At 39.8% G+C, this 14942-nt stretch overlaps 2 protein-coding genes across 3 annotated transcripts in view; one reads left to right on the plus strand and one right to left on the minus strand.

Annotated features, from left to right (window-relative positions):
* Window positions 1-14942, plus strand: part of CRYBG1 (crystallin beta-gamma domain containing 1) — an 89122-nt gene that overhangs the window by 72521 nt on the left and 1659 nt on the right. The window contains 8 exon segments of the mRNA XM_033143529.1: window positions 1574-1700; window positions 1841-1873; window positions 2932-3044; window positions 3624-3753; window positions 7891-8030; window positions 10737-10850; window positions 11165-11333; window positions 13944-14106. Of these exon segments, the coding sequence (XP_032999420.1) occupies window positions 1574-1700; window positions 1841-1873; window positions 2932-3044; window positions 3624-3753; window positions 7891-8030; window positions 10737-10850; window positions 11165-11333; window positions 13944-14106 (989 nt within the window).
* RTN4IP1 (reticulon 4 interacting protein 1) overlaps window positions 1-14942 on the minus strand; it is a 60298-nt gene that overhangs the window by 25535 nt on the left and 19821 nt on the right. Inside the window, exon 10 of one of the 2 annotated variants that reach the window (XM_033143528.1) lies at window positions 11345-11374. The exons of the other annotated variant lie outside the window; for it this stretch is intronic. Coding sequence (XP_032999419.1) covers window positions 11360-11374 — 15 coding nt within the window. The 3' untranslated portion in view covers window positions 11345-11359. Of the gene's footprint in view, window positions 1-11344; window positions 11375-14942 lie in introns of those variants that run through there. 2 annotated transcript variants of the gene reach the window in all.

Genomic DNA, 14942 nt, shown 5'->3' on the forward strand with positions numbered 1-14942 from the left:
TTATGTCTCAAGTGAGACCTGGTATTTTTTACAGTTTGGGGCTTGTTTGCTCAACATGTTGTTTCCTGCTTCCCACAGCAGTTTTTATGAATGTATATACAGGATTCCTTTGGGTGTACAAACCAGGAAAGTTGCATACCAGCACTAACAGGAAGGCAAAACCTAGTTCTGCATTTTCCTTTTCTGAAATAATTGGCACATGGGTAGCACCAATCACTCAATTCATTTTCATGGTGATCCCATTGAGAATGAGTAAACAAGCATAATTTGTGTGGATTTTCAGACCTGAACATATGCAGCATAGCCTGATACATTTATGTGTCCAAGAAACTGGCCAAGCCTGCTTTATTTTCTAAATTTCTATTGCATGTGATGTTCAAGTATAAACATGTCCCATTTCAGTTTGATCTTCATGGTTAACATACTGTTCATCCCTCTGTCACTTTGACTAAGCAAATTACAGAGTATGTTGGGTGTGTGTTTAAGGCATATGCCTCAAATGATTAATCAACAGTGTGTTGATGGATCAGTTAAACATGAGTCAGAATGAAAGGAAATGGTAAACTTTTAAAATGTGACACTTCATTGGGCAAAACATACAGTGCTTTCATGCTAGGCATGCTCCATATACCTGGTATAAATTTACTGAAATGCAACTTTGCTTTACAAGAGTTTATTATCCAGCCATGACTTGAACTAAGAAACCTAAAATCTTGCTTCTTTGGACAGAAACAAACTATGAATAGTGACTCGCTCATATTGCTAAGCCAGCTTCTGCTTTGTTTCCTCCTGGCTTTGGAAAGAGATAAGTGGGCAGGCACCATTTGGGCAGCATGAACCAGCACACTTGCTTGCTCACATTACTAGTCCAGTGTGAAATTAGACAATGATACACATATCTCATGGAGTCACGAAGAGCCGGATAAGACTAAACTAAACAACAACACATATATCTCTAAGTTGTTAGTGAACTATATTTATTCATTGGGCTAAGCTGAATAGTCGTACCTCATGTGTTCGCTGCAGGTTGCGAACGGCGTGGATTACGAATGCGCCAAACCCGGAAGTACCGGAATGGGTTACTTCCGGGTTCGGCGGTTTGCGCATGCGCAGATGCGTCAAATGACGTCATGCGCAGAAGCGGCGCTGCGGGTTGTGGTCTGCTCATGATGCGAACGGGGCTCCGGAACGGATCCCGTTCGCATCCAGAGGTACCTGAACCGGACTTAAGAAAATTGCCTTACTTTCAGAGTAATGATGTCATGCTTTACCATTTTTACCTTTCCCCATCATAATGTTGCTTAATGTATTTTGGATGTTTTGAACTGTAATGTGGGTGTTTTGAGCTGTAATATTAGGGGCAAACAATATAACATTTCATTATGATGACTTTATAAAATCCTTGCTGTGTTTGCAAATATATTATTCCTACATTTTTATATGAAGCTAAGTACATTGAGTACAGCTTACTGAATGTCAGCCATAATTAAACATTTGATTTAATTTTTTAAAAAAATTTTTAAATACAATGCATCAATTAATTAGAGCATAAATCATGACTTTTCCCCCACAGGTGGGTGGCGTATGAAAATCCTGACTTTACAGGAGAGCAGTATATCCTTGATAAAGGACTATATCCCAACTATGGTACATGGGGAGCTAAAAGTTGTAAGATCTCTTCAGTTCAACCCATAATTTTGGTAAGGTTTATTTGGTCTGCTGATTTTTATTTTATTTCTTCCCAAGCTAGCTTGCTCTGTATTTCATTAATAACTACTCTTTCTGTATAATGTATATTTCTGGTGTCATATTTGTCTCTTTTCCCCTCCATTTATTTTAGGACAACATGAGTGATCATACGGGGAAATTTAAGGTAAAACTTCCAAGCTTTTACATAGCAATATAGCAAGCTGAATTGAGATAACAAAAAAGACGAGTAGAGAGGCTGTAGGCAGAGAGATTCACAAAGTGGAAACAGTACCTTGGGAAGAGGCACACTGAGTCCATGTCAAGGTTTCCAGATGCTTGAGAGAAAATGTGTATCTAATGCAAATGTCCTGGTGCTTTTAATGCAAGAACAAATGAATTTGCAGATGATGCTCAGGCTTTCCTAAAATACTCAGGCTTTTTGCAGAAGGACTTTTCAATCTTCCCATGGTGCTTCTCTACATGGTATCATGCAGACCATGGAAGGATAATACTGGTTTTGGCAATGGGGAAGAGCCCACAAATTTTGGATAGCCTTAGCAACTGGGCAGAATGTGCAGTCACTATCAACGCTGCTCATCCCCTGACTCTTGAGAGGGATCTTGCCTGATGTTGGGCTGAGTTCCAAGGCATTTGGAAGCATGGGAGCTCTCTGCTTCAGAAGCTCAATATGACTATAGGAGTGAGTTCCCACCTTTCTCTGAAGTACCGAGCTCAGGAATGGGATCTCATCAAGATTGAAAAATCTCACTGCTTTTCAGTTGAACCAACATTCAGTCTGTTGAAGCTCTAGCATGTCTTTCATTCTTCACTGTGGCAAGAACACATCAGATCAAAAGATACTGTTGCCAGTGGAGCCCTAACAATAAGGGAAAAGACAGCTTGTCTATCTTAGAATAAAGTTTCACTTTCAGGTCAACAAATGGAATCAAGAATTAACTATCAAGACAAATTCTACTACAAAGTCATCTTTGGAAAATAGTTTGGAAATACTTCTTACATAAATATACATTACATACATTTTTATTTTAGTTTTAAAAAAATGTTTTGCTTGTATTCATAGATAATTAAAATGATATCAGAATTACCTGTTTAACAACATGGGGTGATATCCAACTAAGTACATTACTTAAATTCATTTATTTCTGCCAGTCTATTCTGACACTCACTGTGTTGGAATTGTCCTGAGTACAGTGTTTAACATGACCTTCTTTGTCTTTAAAGGTCCTGCTATTTTCGGAACCAGAGTTCCAGGGTAGCTGTCAAATATTTGAGAAAGATACTTCAGAGATTGAGGAGACATTCCATGCTATGTCTTCAAAAGTATTATCTGGCAGGTGAGTACGAAGTTGCGTCATTGAACTCCCAAGCAAGCAAGCTTCTGAGTGTACAACAGATACAAACCATCTGAGTAACACTGAATGGGCTCAGGGTGGATGTATCTTCCCATTTGGGATTAGTGGAATCAAGGTTTTTGTTCTTAATAGTAAAATCTGTCTAAAAAAGTGAGTGACTAAGGATAATGACAAGCATTGTCTATCCAAAAGTGTAGTGGAAGTGATTTGAATGCACACTTCTTGCCTTGATAACGGTTGTTATTTCCCCACCCTTTACAATGCATGTCTCTGCTCATTCTGAATAACTTCACACAAGAACATGTTGATACTGCATTGCATGATACTAAGTCTCTTAAACATATCAATAAGGAAACATGTATTTTTAAAACCCATTAATGGAATATTCTTATTCTTTATTGATGAAGAATAATGCTACATCTGACCGAGCACTCTGGCAGCAGGCTTTCAAGCTACACAGAGCTTGGGTTGAAACGGCAATTAACAAAACTAACAATTAAGAAAATTGGCAATTAACAAAAAAGCAAGAATTTAACATTGCCATTTTCTTCTTTTTTGCAGTTGTATTGCATATGATGAAGAAAATTTCTCTGGAAATCAGTATGTGTTAGAAGAAGGAGCCTATCCTAATCTATCTGCAATGGGTTGCCTACCCAAAACATGCTTGAAGTCCTTAAAAGTTGTAAATATTGTAAGTTTTACAAAGAGTTGGTTAGCCATTGCAAGCTGAAATTGGCTCATTACTGAGCTAAGTTTTTATGACTTAAGTTATAGAAACAAAAATTGACCTGAAAAATATGCTGCTAAATAGTTTATTTGGGGGAGAGGAAGCATATATTGTAGCTCTATGGAGCTGACAGCAATTTAGCATGGAACAACCTGCATGGTTATCCATATTTTTAGATATTGCAAAATCCTACCATTAATTGTTGGTTTATGTAACAAATTTTCTCTTGCTGGCTCTTTTTAAAAGCATCCAAATTAATCCTAAGCAACATAGGGCATTTTGTGCGCAGCCCTTCTCCCCTTTGTATAATTTGAGTCCTTTCTGCTTCCTCTGACCTTCTCTCGATTCTTTAATATTATCTAAATTATATTCCCTCCCACCTTCCCTTATACTTGCACTCCTTTTATCTGTCCTTAAATCCTTAGTCCTTTTTCACTACCAGCCAGCATTAATGCTTTTTTGATTCTAATGGCTGCCTTTTATACAGCCATGGTACACCAGAATGTCTTCCTTCACTCCCCTCCCCTCAGCATTTCCCTTTTAGCCTGCCTATGTTTAAAATCAGGTCAGCTGTCTTGCCCGCCCCTCCCCTTCACATGCATCTGTTGATATAAAGTGGAGGATGAGTTTCTGGAGGAAGGAGGGAGGTAATTTTCATGAAAATAAAATTCTTCAAGGAGCAAATTAATGAGCGAAATGTTCACAGAGGATGCAGTAGGACAAAAGATATTCCTATATTGCCAACTGAGTTTGCTGATTCCTGCTTTCTTGCTGTACTGTGCAGCACAAGAAGACAGGAATGCTCAATTGTCCCAGCTTCCCAGGGTGGTCAATACTGCCTTATTTGCCCTTATTGCTAATGGTACATAATGAAATCTGACTGGCTAAATAATACCACGATGTCATATTGTTACTTTATAATCCCTGATTGGATAGAATTATACAGGGAGTGGGTGTAAACTGCCATGAAATGAATAAGACAAGGTATTTCGGAAAGTTTCAATGGGTATTTCATACTCCAAGCTTGCTTTTCTCAAGATAAAAATTCATAGCAGCACTAGAAAAAATATATACTAGAAGTGCTTGTTCTTGTTCAGTCGTTCAGTCGTGTCCGACTCTTCGTGACCCCATGGACCAGAGCACGCCAGGCACGCCTATCCTTCACTGCCTCTCGCAGTTTGGCCAAACTCATGCTAGTAGCTTCGAGAACACTGTCCAACCATCTCATCCTCTGTCGCCCCCTTCTCCTTGTGCCCTCCATCTTTCCCAACATCAGGGTCTTTTCCAGGGAGTCTTCTCTTCTCATGAGGTGGCCAAAGTACTGGAGCCTCAACTTCAGGATCTGTCCTTCTAGTGAGCACTCAGGCCTGATTTCTTTGAGAATGGATAGGTTTGATCTTCTTGCAGTCCATGGGACTCTCAAGAGTCTCCTCCAGCACCATAATTCAAAAGCATCAATTCTTCGGCGATCAGCCTTCTTTATGGTCCAGCTCTCACTTCCATACATTACTACTGGGGAAACCATAGCTTTAACTATACGGACCTTTGTCGGCAAGGTGATGTCTCTGCTTTTTAAGATGCTGTCTAGGTTTGTCATTGCTTTTCTCCCAAGAAGCAGGCGTCTTCTAATTTCGTGACTGCTGTCACCATCTGCAGTGATCATGGAACCCAAGAAAGCGAAATCTCTCACTGCCTCCATTTCTTCCCCTTCTATTTGCCAGGAGGTGATGGGACCAGTGGCCATGATCTTAGTTTTTTTGATGTTGAGCTTCAGACCATATTTCGCGCTCTCCTCTTTCACCCTCATTAAAAGGTTCTTTAATTCCTCCTCACTTTCTGCCATCAAGGTAGTATCATCAGCATATCTGAGGTTGTTAATATTTTTTCCGGCAATCTTAATTCCGGTTTGGGATTCATCCAGCCCAGCGTTTCGCATGATGAATTCTACATATAAGTTAAATAAGCAGGGAGACAATATACAGCCTTGTCGTACTCCTTTCCCAATTTTGAACCAGTCAGTTGTTCCATATCCAGTTCTGACTGTAGCTTCTTGTCCCACATAGAGATTTCTCAGGAGACAAATGAGGTGATCCGGCACTCCCATTTCTTTAAGAACTTGCCATAGTTTGCTGTGGTCGACACAGTCAAATGCTTTTGCGTAGTCAATGAAGCAGAAGTAGATGTTTTTCTGGAACTCTCTAGCTTTCTCCATAATCCAGCGCATGTTTGCAATTTGGTCTCTGGTTCCTCTGCCCCTTCGAAATCCAGCTTGCACTTCTGGGAGTTCTCGGTCCACATACTGCTTAAGCCTGCCTTGTAGAATTTTAAGCATAACCTTGCTAGCGTGTGAAATGAGTGCAATTGTGCGGTAGTTGGAGCATTCTTTGGCACTGCCCTTCTTTGGGATTGGGATGTAGACTGATCTTCTCCAATCCTCTGGCCACTGCTGAGTTTTCCAAACTTGCTGGCATATTGAGTGTAGCACCTTAACAGCATCATCTTTTAAAATTTTAAATACACAATATTCATTTAATTGACCATGAAGGCCCAAAGCCCATAAATTACCTGCTCGTCTAGTAGTAGTTGTCATATTTAGGCACAACAGATCAACCGCAAAGCAAAGCTTTGTATTTAGCAATTTGGTAGTTGTTAATTTGCACAGAAAGAAAGCTGTTGGCACTAAGCAAATGTTTCTTTGAAAGTTCTGATAACAAAACAAATGGCAAGGCACTTGCCTTTTCACATCAATAAACAGCATGCCTAGAATCTAATTATATCTTGCTTATATATAAACAAGGTAATTCCACAGACTTGGTATTAAGAGAATTGTTTTGAAAGCAAGGCTGTTTTACTCAGATGTTCATTGGCTCTGCTGAGAAGCCAGCTGCCTTTGGCTTTTTTCTCAACTGTCACCTAGTAGCGCCCATTCCATCAAGCTGCACCAGAGACACAGAAGGAAAGCAGGACCATTTCATTGGCTCTGCTGAGAAACCAACTGCCTTTGGCTCTTCCTCTTTCTCATGTCAGCTGCCAAAGGCCTCTTCATCAGGCCAGCTGAATTGTTCTATCTCAGCTGGCCTATATAAGAATTGTATTTCTAAGAATTTGTACCCAAGTTCTCCTACTCAGTTTGAGACTAAATTTGAGTATTTTGTCACACTCCTGTCATTTCACTAGATTTTTTTCTTAAATGCGTATACCGTATTATTTGAATCTAATGTGCCATTGAATCTAATGCCTACCTCAATTTTCAAAACACATGCATACCCTAATTTTTGTGAAGTAATTTGGCCAAAAAGGTGTGCATTACATTCGAGTAATACAGTATTATTTCTCTCATTCAATAATTTTAATGCTGCAAAAGGATTTCTGTGCCTAGCTCCAAATCCTTCCCTACAAACTATATGGTCTTTCACCCAATCTAAGCCTTTGCAGAAATGCCATGAGTACGTTTGAAACATTTGTATGACAGTAAGGCCCATGAATACACCTTGACTTTATCTATACCTTGTTTATAATTATAAATGAGTAACTTATGCATGGAATAAGTGCATAAAATAAGTGTTATGTATAAAATCCTGAGTAGCAGAGTTTAGAGTTCTTACTTTGTAAAGAATTACAGATTTGCAGCACACCTGTTTGTCGATAAGCTGTAGGAAAAGTTCTGCATTCTAGCTGTTGCTGACTCATGAACATGCCAGCCAAGAATGGAAGGTGTGGCTGTAAGTCATCACCTTGCTTCTCTTTCCAGTTTTCATCCCACACTTGGAATAACTTTTTCATGAGTAATGCCTTTTATACAGACTTGCCACCTAGTCAGTTCCAGACCAGAGGACTTGTTTTTCATTTCTCTGAAAAGATAGCTGTGTTAGATAGTTATTTAGCTTGAACTGAGACTTGAAGCCTTTCCAGATGCCATGGTTTACAGTATAGTATTACTGAACTAACCTCCCCAACTATTCCTCTGTGTAATGTAGCATTGAGGTAGGGGATGACCCAGATTTAAGTCGTGCATAGTGCTTGATGAACATCTCGCAACTGTCCAGCACATTAGAAAACATCAGATGTACAAGAAATAAACAACCTTCTCTTTTAAAACAGGAACTTTCTGAGCCAACCATAACCCTTTTTGAAAAGAAAGACTTCAAGGGAAAGAAAATGGAATTTACTACCGAGGTCCTAAATCTCCAGTTCCTTGGCTACAACCCTCATGTGGCTTCAGTAGATGTCCATGGTGGCATGTAAGTTCACTTTCTGAAGCGAGGGATTTGTAGAATGAACTAAGTGAGGCTTACTTTTTTAAGTATACATGTACAGGGTTGCACTGTTAAGTGGCATTTTGTAGATACACTGTCTTTAAAAAAAAAAATTCCTGTCTTCATGAAGTCTCTAAGGCAGGGATAGCGACTATTTTTCAGTCCAAGGACCACATTCCCTTTTGTGGAACCTTCCAGAGACCAGATCTCACCAGCAAGGGGACCAGAGGCACAAGTAAGAAGAGCAATGACTGACTCTTACCTTTGTATACTGGGCTACACACCAAAGTCGGGCGTTGGTGCACTCTTTGTGCAATCAAAAGGCATCATACAGTTCAAGGATGCATTGCAGCCAGACAACACAAGGACAGTGCAAAGCATGGCTAGTGAGAGGTGTGGCCTCTGAAGAATACCAAGGACCAGACAGACAGGCCTGGGGTTCACATTTGGGTCCTGAGCATGAGGCTCCTCACCCAGTGTTAGAAACAGAGATATGAAGGATAGGAGCTAAATGGCACCTTAAACCGAGGTTAAGGGTGCAACAACAGAATGTCTATGCATGCTTTTTTATTAAAAGAATTCAAAGCTGAAAATGAATGAACCGCAGCTAAAATACTATGTTCATTTTTCACATGATCTAGCCTTCCCTTGCCCACCCCCTAATATTTTTTAAGGGTCTGTTCTCCATTCTTCTCAGAGTAACTGGAAGTGGGGAGGCAGAAAAAGTCCTTCCTTCCACTGCAGTTTTAATCTGAAATCTTGGGCGCAGTACTGCACCCACAGCTCAGAAATTGCTCGTGCTCATGGATTTTCCAGTTGCAAAATGTGCCTAGAACAATGGAAGTTTCAAACACTGTCCTCACCCCTGCTGTAAAGAATTTGAACCTGAGCATTTTAGGCTGTCTTAACTGAAGCAAGGATGAAACTCAGGCTTGTTACTCTGTCAGGTTGTCAATAGTGGTTTATGTAGCAGGACATTATCTAAATACGCCATGTTGGTAACAGAATTGCCAGAAAACTCATTCGAAGTGAAAATTCAGGTACCTGCATGTATTCACATATATATATTTTTTAATGGTTAGTTGCCTTGGGCCTACTGGTGACATAACATTTATCCATAATTTGTAAAGATCCCAAACAGTGAACAAAGTCAAGTTTCCATGGTTTCGCTTTCCAAGCTAAGGCCTACTCCCAAGACTGTAGGGTTGGGAGATGTTGGCAAGTCTGCTGTATACCTTGCAAGCAGAGGCTAGAAAAATGTGGGTGAGGGGTGGGTTGGGATAGGGTGCTCAGTTCAGATATAATTCTTAGTACACACACTGAATTTTTAAGCTCACTTCATACCCTGGTTTTTATATCCTAGTTAGCATTGGATGGATTAGTCAAGTGTTACTGCATTTTTTTTTATTAAAACCCTGTAAATAATGTCTATGGATCAGTTTGTTAGTTACTTTACAAGCTTTGGGTGGCTTGAGCAAAGGACAGACTTGAACCCATCTCAGCTTTCACAGTGACCTTTCCTGCTTTTTATTAGGACTTTTAAAAGATATTGGCTATTATGGTGGTTTTATTGTGCTCAAATATACACTACTGTTCTATGCAATACAGTCATAAAGCCACCCACCTAAAACGTATTCACTAGAGGCAACTCTCACGGCATAATAATAGTAGATCTGCTGCTTAAGCAAGATATATATACTATTGTATTAGTTACAGGTAGGTAGCCGTGTTGGTCTGCCGTAGTCGAACAAAATAAAAACATAAAAATTCCTTCCTTAGCACCTTTTTTCCTGTAAGACCAATTGCAGTGTTTAACAGTCAGCAACAAGTTTTCCAACACCTATCAGCCAATCACCCCATTCCCACCACCCTTCTGAGTAATACCCCTCCCCCACCCTCTCACTATATATAAGGGTCTGGTCACTTCTGTTTCAGTGTATCTGAAGAAGTGTGCATGCACATGAAAGCTCATACCAAGAACAACTTAGTTGGTCTCTGAGGTGCTACTGGAAGGAATTTTTGTGTTTTGTTTTTGTTTATACTATTGTATGTAATTGTAAAAATGTCACCATGCTGTGTTTCGCAGCCATGCAAGTGCAGTGTGATAACAGAATAGGCAGGCAAATGAGCAGGCAGCCTTGGCAACTATGCATGGGGGTTGGGAGGCCCAGACGAGCCACAAGGGAATAGCTAGGCTAGGCCAGAGCAGCTCCCCCAGCAACTGCCCTGCCTTTGCTGTCGCTGTAGACCTCAAATCACGATGCTGTTTCAGCATCAGCTGTGTAGGAGGTCAAGATTGGGGGGGGGTGGCAGCAGAGCAGGAGGCTTGGGTCTGTCCTGTCTTCCTCTGGAGAGAAGTAGAGAAAGCAGCTTTCATCCTTCCCCCCATGCAAAGACAGAGAAGGAAGTCTGCATTCTAACATTTTCTCTCTCATTCACATAGCAACTCCCCACAGCAGCAGAAAGAATGACAACAACGGGAGAAAGGACTTTCTCCCTTGGTTCCTCCCCCCAGCTGGCAGAAGGTGTAAACAAAGGGTAAAACGGGGGGGGGGGGCTAACAATGGGGTGGCAGGTAGGCAAAAGTGGTGAGCAGGGTGAGAAGAGACATTAGTATGCAATAAACATTTAAAGGGTTGTTTCTCTTCGGCACTTTTAAAGTACTAGTTAGTAAAATATTGTTTGTTTCAGATGGATTATTTATGAATACAATAATTATAAAGGTCGTCAGATTTTATTATCACCTAAGAAAATACCAAACTGGTATGAGTCAAGTGGCTACCACAAAATAGGTTCTCTACGGCCTTACTGCAGGTAAGACACTACAACCTATTCTGGGATGTTCAGAAGCTTCTGTGAATCCTCTATCTTTTTACTAGTACTATGGCACTGATCCGCTTCCTCCGATTCAGTCCCTTTGTCCTAGTATTGCATAAGAGTACCATGTTAATAACATATTTTATATATTTCCCTAACCCAGGGTTGTGATACTATCATTTGTAAAAAGGGGGAAGCATCTTGAAGTGCTGATGGTAATACTAATTATATTATTAGGTCAAGGTTAGCCAGACAGGGCTTATAATATTTGCAGGTACTGTAGTGTTAAAAGCCATGATTTATTTATTTACAGAAAAAGCATATTTCAGATTGAGAAACAAAGAAACAGAGAAGTTCATGTCAACTGATGGAAATGTAGATGACTTGAATCTTCTTAGGATACAGGTTGTGGAAGATACTAAATCTGATGAACAAGTCTGGATTTATCAAGATGGATTCATCAAATGTAGGGTAAGGTCTGCCTTAATAATTACTTGCTAACAGCACCCATCCTATAGGAAAAATAGGAAATAACTTTTCTATACTGTGACAAGTGAATAGTACGTAACTGAATGGGAACATGAGCTCTTCAGCAGGTTTGATGAAAAACATGGTTCTATTTTGCGTTGGCAGCTTCATAAAAGGGCTGGTGCCAGCCTTAGTGGTCCTTGGCTTTTAACACCAGTGCCTGCCCCCATCTGCCACTGCGCCTGGCTCTGTTGCTGCCCCTGACATGGCTACTACTGCCAGTCATTTAACTCCCCTTCAGATGTATTTACGTGATCGAAGCAGCATTGAAGCCTGGGAAACAGAGCACACCCATGAAGGATTGGGGATGACATGGCTGCCATCCAAAAGGTTACCCACTAGGTAAACATATAAGGAGGAGTAAATAGTTAAAAGCAGCACCTGGGTGAGGAGGCTCTGATGTCAGCCCTGCTGAGCCTGCCAGATGCACTGAGCCCCAACAGCTGCCATGTGTATCAGGGGATGCCACACCTGTCTAAAGTTGGATTTCCTGAGTGCAGCACCACAGTAATTCTTAAGGAAAAGCAAAAAGGACTTTGGCTGTATTCCTCTTGCCCTTCCCTTCATTTGTTGCACTAAGTAGCTGTACCTTGTGTTCGATGCAACTTTTTATGCTTCTTTATGTTCAAGAAATAACAAGATTACTAAAGACATGGAAGTGCTGATATAAAAGCTGCTTTACAGGAGGAAGATACTGGATTTTTCAGAGTTTTTATAGTCTCTTGCTGACTTGACTTCAAGATTTTGAGCCCTTTGACGCAATGAGTCTATATAATTATTATTACTGACCTGGAACCTTGACAAATATAGGAGTAATGTTGAGTTTTGAAAGCAGTCTTTTAGACAATTTATTAATAATTCTATTGCTGTTTGGTTCCAGCTTTATAGTGGAAATATGTGTTGTTCCAAAATCAAATTGTGAACTTCTACATCAAGGATTGCAACAATGGTGCCTGCCAATACTAGCCTAGCAGCTAGACCTAAAAAAAATGCTTGGAAGTAAATCCTACTGATGATCAAAGTAATTTTTTTTTTCAGGCTGTAACATCAAAACAAAGTGAACAGAGCTTGAGTGACAAGCCATGTGTCTTTTTTTAAAGTTGTGTAACATGACCTAAAACATTCTGCCAAAGAAATAGATTTCTCAACTCACAGTGGAATGGGTTTTTTTCTTGCAATAACCAAGAAGATCATGTCTAGACATGGAGCAAATAGAAGCTGTGCACTTACCTGTACAACAGGCAGCAACACTGAACGGGTTGATTTTAATTCCTCATCTTAACACATTGGAAACATTAAAGTTATATTATGCCATGACTTTTCATTTGTCTTCATTTCAGCACTCAGCTGAATTCTTGCAACCAAGTCCGAAGTAGAACTCGGGTTCTACTCGGGTTACGTCCGCTTCAGGTTACGTATTTTCGGGTTACGTACTCTGGTAACCTGGAAGTGTTTTTCGGCGCACGGACACTTACGCACATGCACAGAAGCGTTCTGCGCAGTTCGTGCATGCGCAGAAGCACAATATCGCACTTTAAGGATGTGCAAAATGGACGCTCGGGTCACGTACTTTTCCACCCCGGAACGGATCGGGTACATAACCCGAGGTACCACTGTCCTTGGATATTGCTCAGTAATAAATATATACTTTGTATGATCTCCAGCTGGGAATGGCATTACATCTAGCTTGTTCTGTCTCTCATGGCATCAGTCATCCATTCAACGTAGCAGGGATAAATTCTCTTTAATTCAGACAAGTAGAGTGTTATTAGCAAGCTGCTTTGGTGAACGTATACAATGATAATGAGTTGTGATATTTGTTGTGATACTGCTTATTTATTATGCATTGGGACTGAATTGCTAACTACATTGGGCATTTTTAAATCCTGCTTTTCCATAAAAATGTAACAAATAAATAGTTCACAGGCAGAGGGCCTTCTAGTAGTGGTGCCCACCCTGGGAGAGAAATAAATAATTACACGACACCTGAAGGCCGCCCTGTATTGGGAAGTTTTTAATGTTCTAATGTTTCACTGTGGTTTTGTATTTCTAATATTTTGTTGGAAGCCACCCAGAGTGGCTGAGGCAACCCAGTCTGATGGGCGGGGTACAAATAATAAAGCTATTGTTCAAGGTAGCTTGAATGCCAAATAATTAGTAGGCTTTTGTTTTTCATCTCTAAAAATAGGGAATTCTGCTACTACCTCATATTCTGTATGACAAAAAATAAGCCACAACAAAACTGCAACCAAACAGTTAATGTCTAATAATATGTACTGTACAGTAAGATAGAATATTGTGAAGAGCTTTCAGTATTAAGATAGTATTTTTTAGAGAATGAATGAACAAATATTAAATAATGTTGCAGTAACGGCAGCTATATTGTGGGAATACTACTTGAATGTCCGAATGCTGAAAATCAGTTTATTCAGAGGAAAGTGTCAAGAGAGACATTAAAATATCCACAATCCTATCCATGCATATGCACAAATATACTAGTTTTGGTAGTAATACCACAATTTTTTGACTCATACTTTCTATTTAACTGCACAGCTGGCAGAAGAACTTTGTCTCACAATTGTGGGAAACCTGATTACACCTGGTGCCAAACTGGGCCTGGCACTTCAGCAGAACGAAGAAAAACAAAAATGGAGTATTAATCCAGATGGCAGGATTTACAGCAAGATGAAACCAAACTTAGTATTAGATATTAAAGGTAAGAACTTCCCGGTTGTAAGTTATAAACAACTCTGAATTGGTATTTAGTGAAAATGAATTTCAGTAAGATAAGTGGAAAGAAAGACATGGCTTCGTGTTGTTTGTATTGTGTGTGCAATCTAAATTCCACATTTTTCAGCAATAGCTCATTATCTTCTGAAATCCTTAGGATCTGGTTAATGCAGAGCAATATTTTTTTAAGGCATGCTTTCCATACTGGGGTGGGGTTGGAAGGACACACCTTTTGAGCCCCTTTAGCTAATGTGAATTGGTAGACAGAAATCACTTTTGCCTGGGCCATTTACTGTAAGGAGTCAAGAGCATTGTTTGCATCAATCAACTGCTGAAAACCAAACCACCTTGCATCAATTTGTGATGCTTTTCAAAGAATCTATATAGAACTGCAGTTTAATAATAAAGTTTTTATTATTAGTTTTAATAACTGGATTCAGATTATTGCCTTTTGTCAGTATTTTAATGCCTATTCTAGTTTGTGAGCTGATACTAAGCTTGTACTTTCTAAGTGTGTGTTATGATGCCCTCTTGAGGCTGCAGTTAGAACTGACACCAAAAGATAGATGAACCTTTTTCTTTAGCAAACAAAACTTGATCCACTTGTTCACTACTAGCTACTGCAAAAACCATCTTGAGTAATTTATAAAATAACCAAAACTGTTCCCATAGTTTCTACCACATAACGTTCCCCAGCTCATACTTTTCCAGACTAGTTTCTTGCCAATGGAAATCTACAATACAACATTTGGAGAAAGCAGTATTGTTTTTATTACTGATCTGTAAATTTGGCATTTAAGACTTCTTTTTCTTCCCCCTCCC

The sequence above is a fragment of the Lacerta agilis genome, chromosome 3 (assembly GCF_009819535.1).
Source record: "Lacerta agilis isolate rLacAgi1 chromosome 3, rLacAgi1.pri, whole genome shotgun sequence".
NCBI classification, from domain to species: domain Eukaryota; kingdom Metazoa; phylum Chordata; class Lepidosauria; order Squamata; family Lacertidae; genus Lacerta; species Lacerta agilis.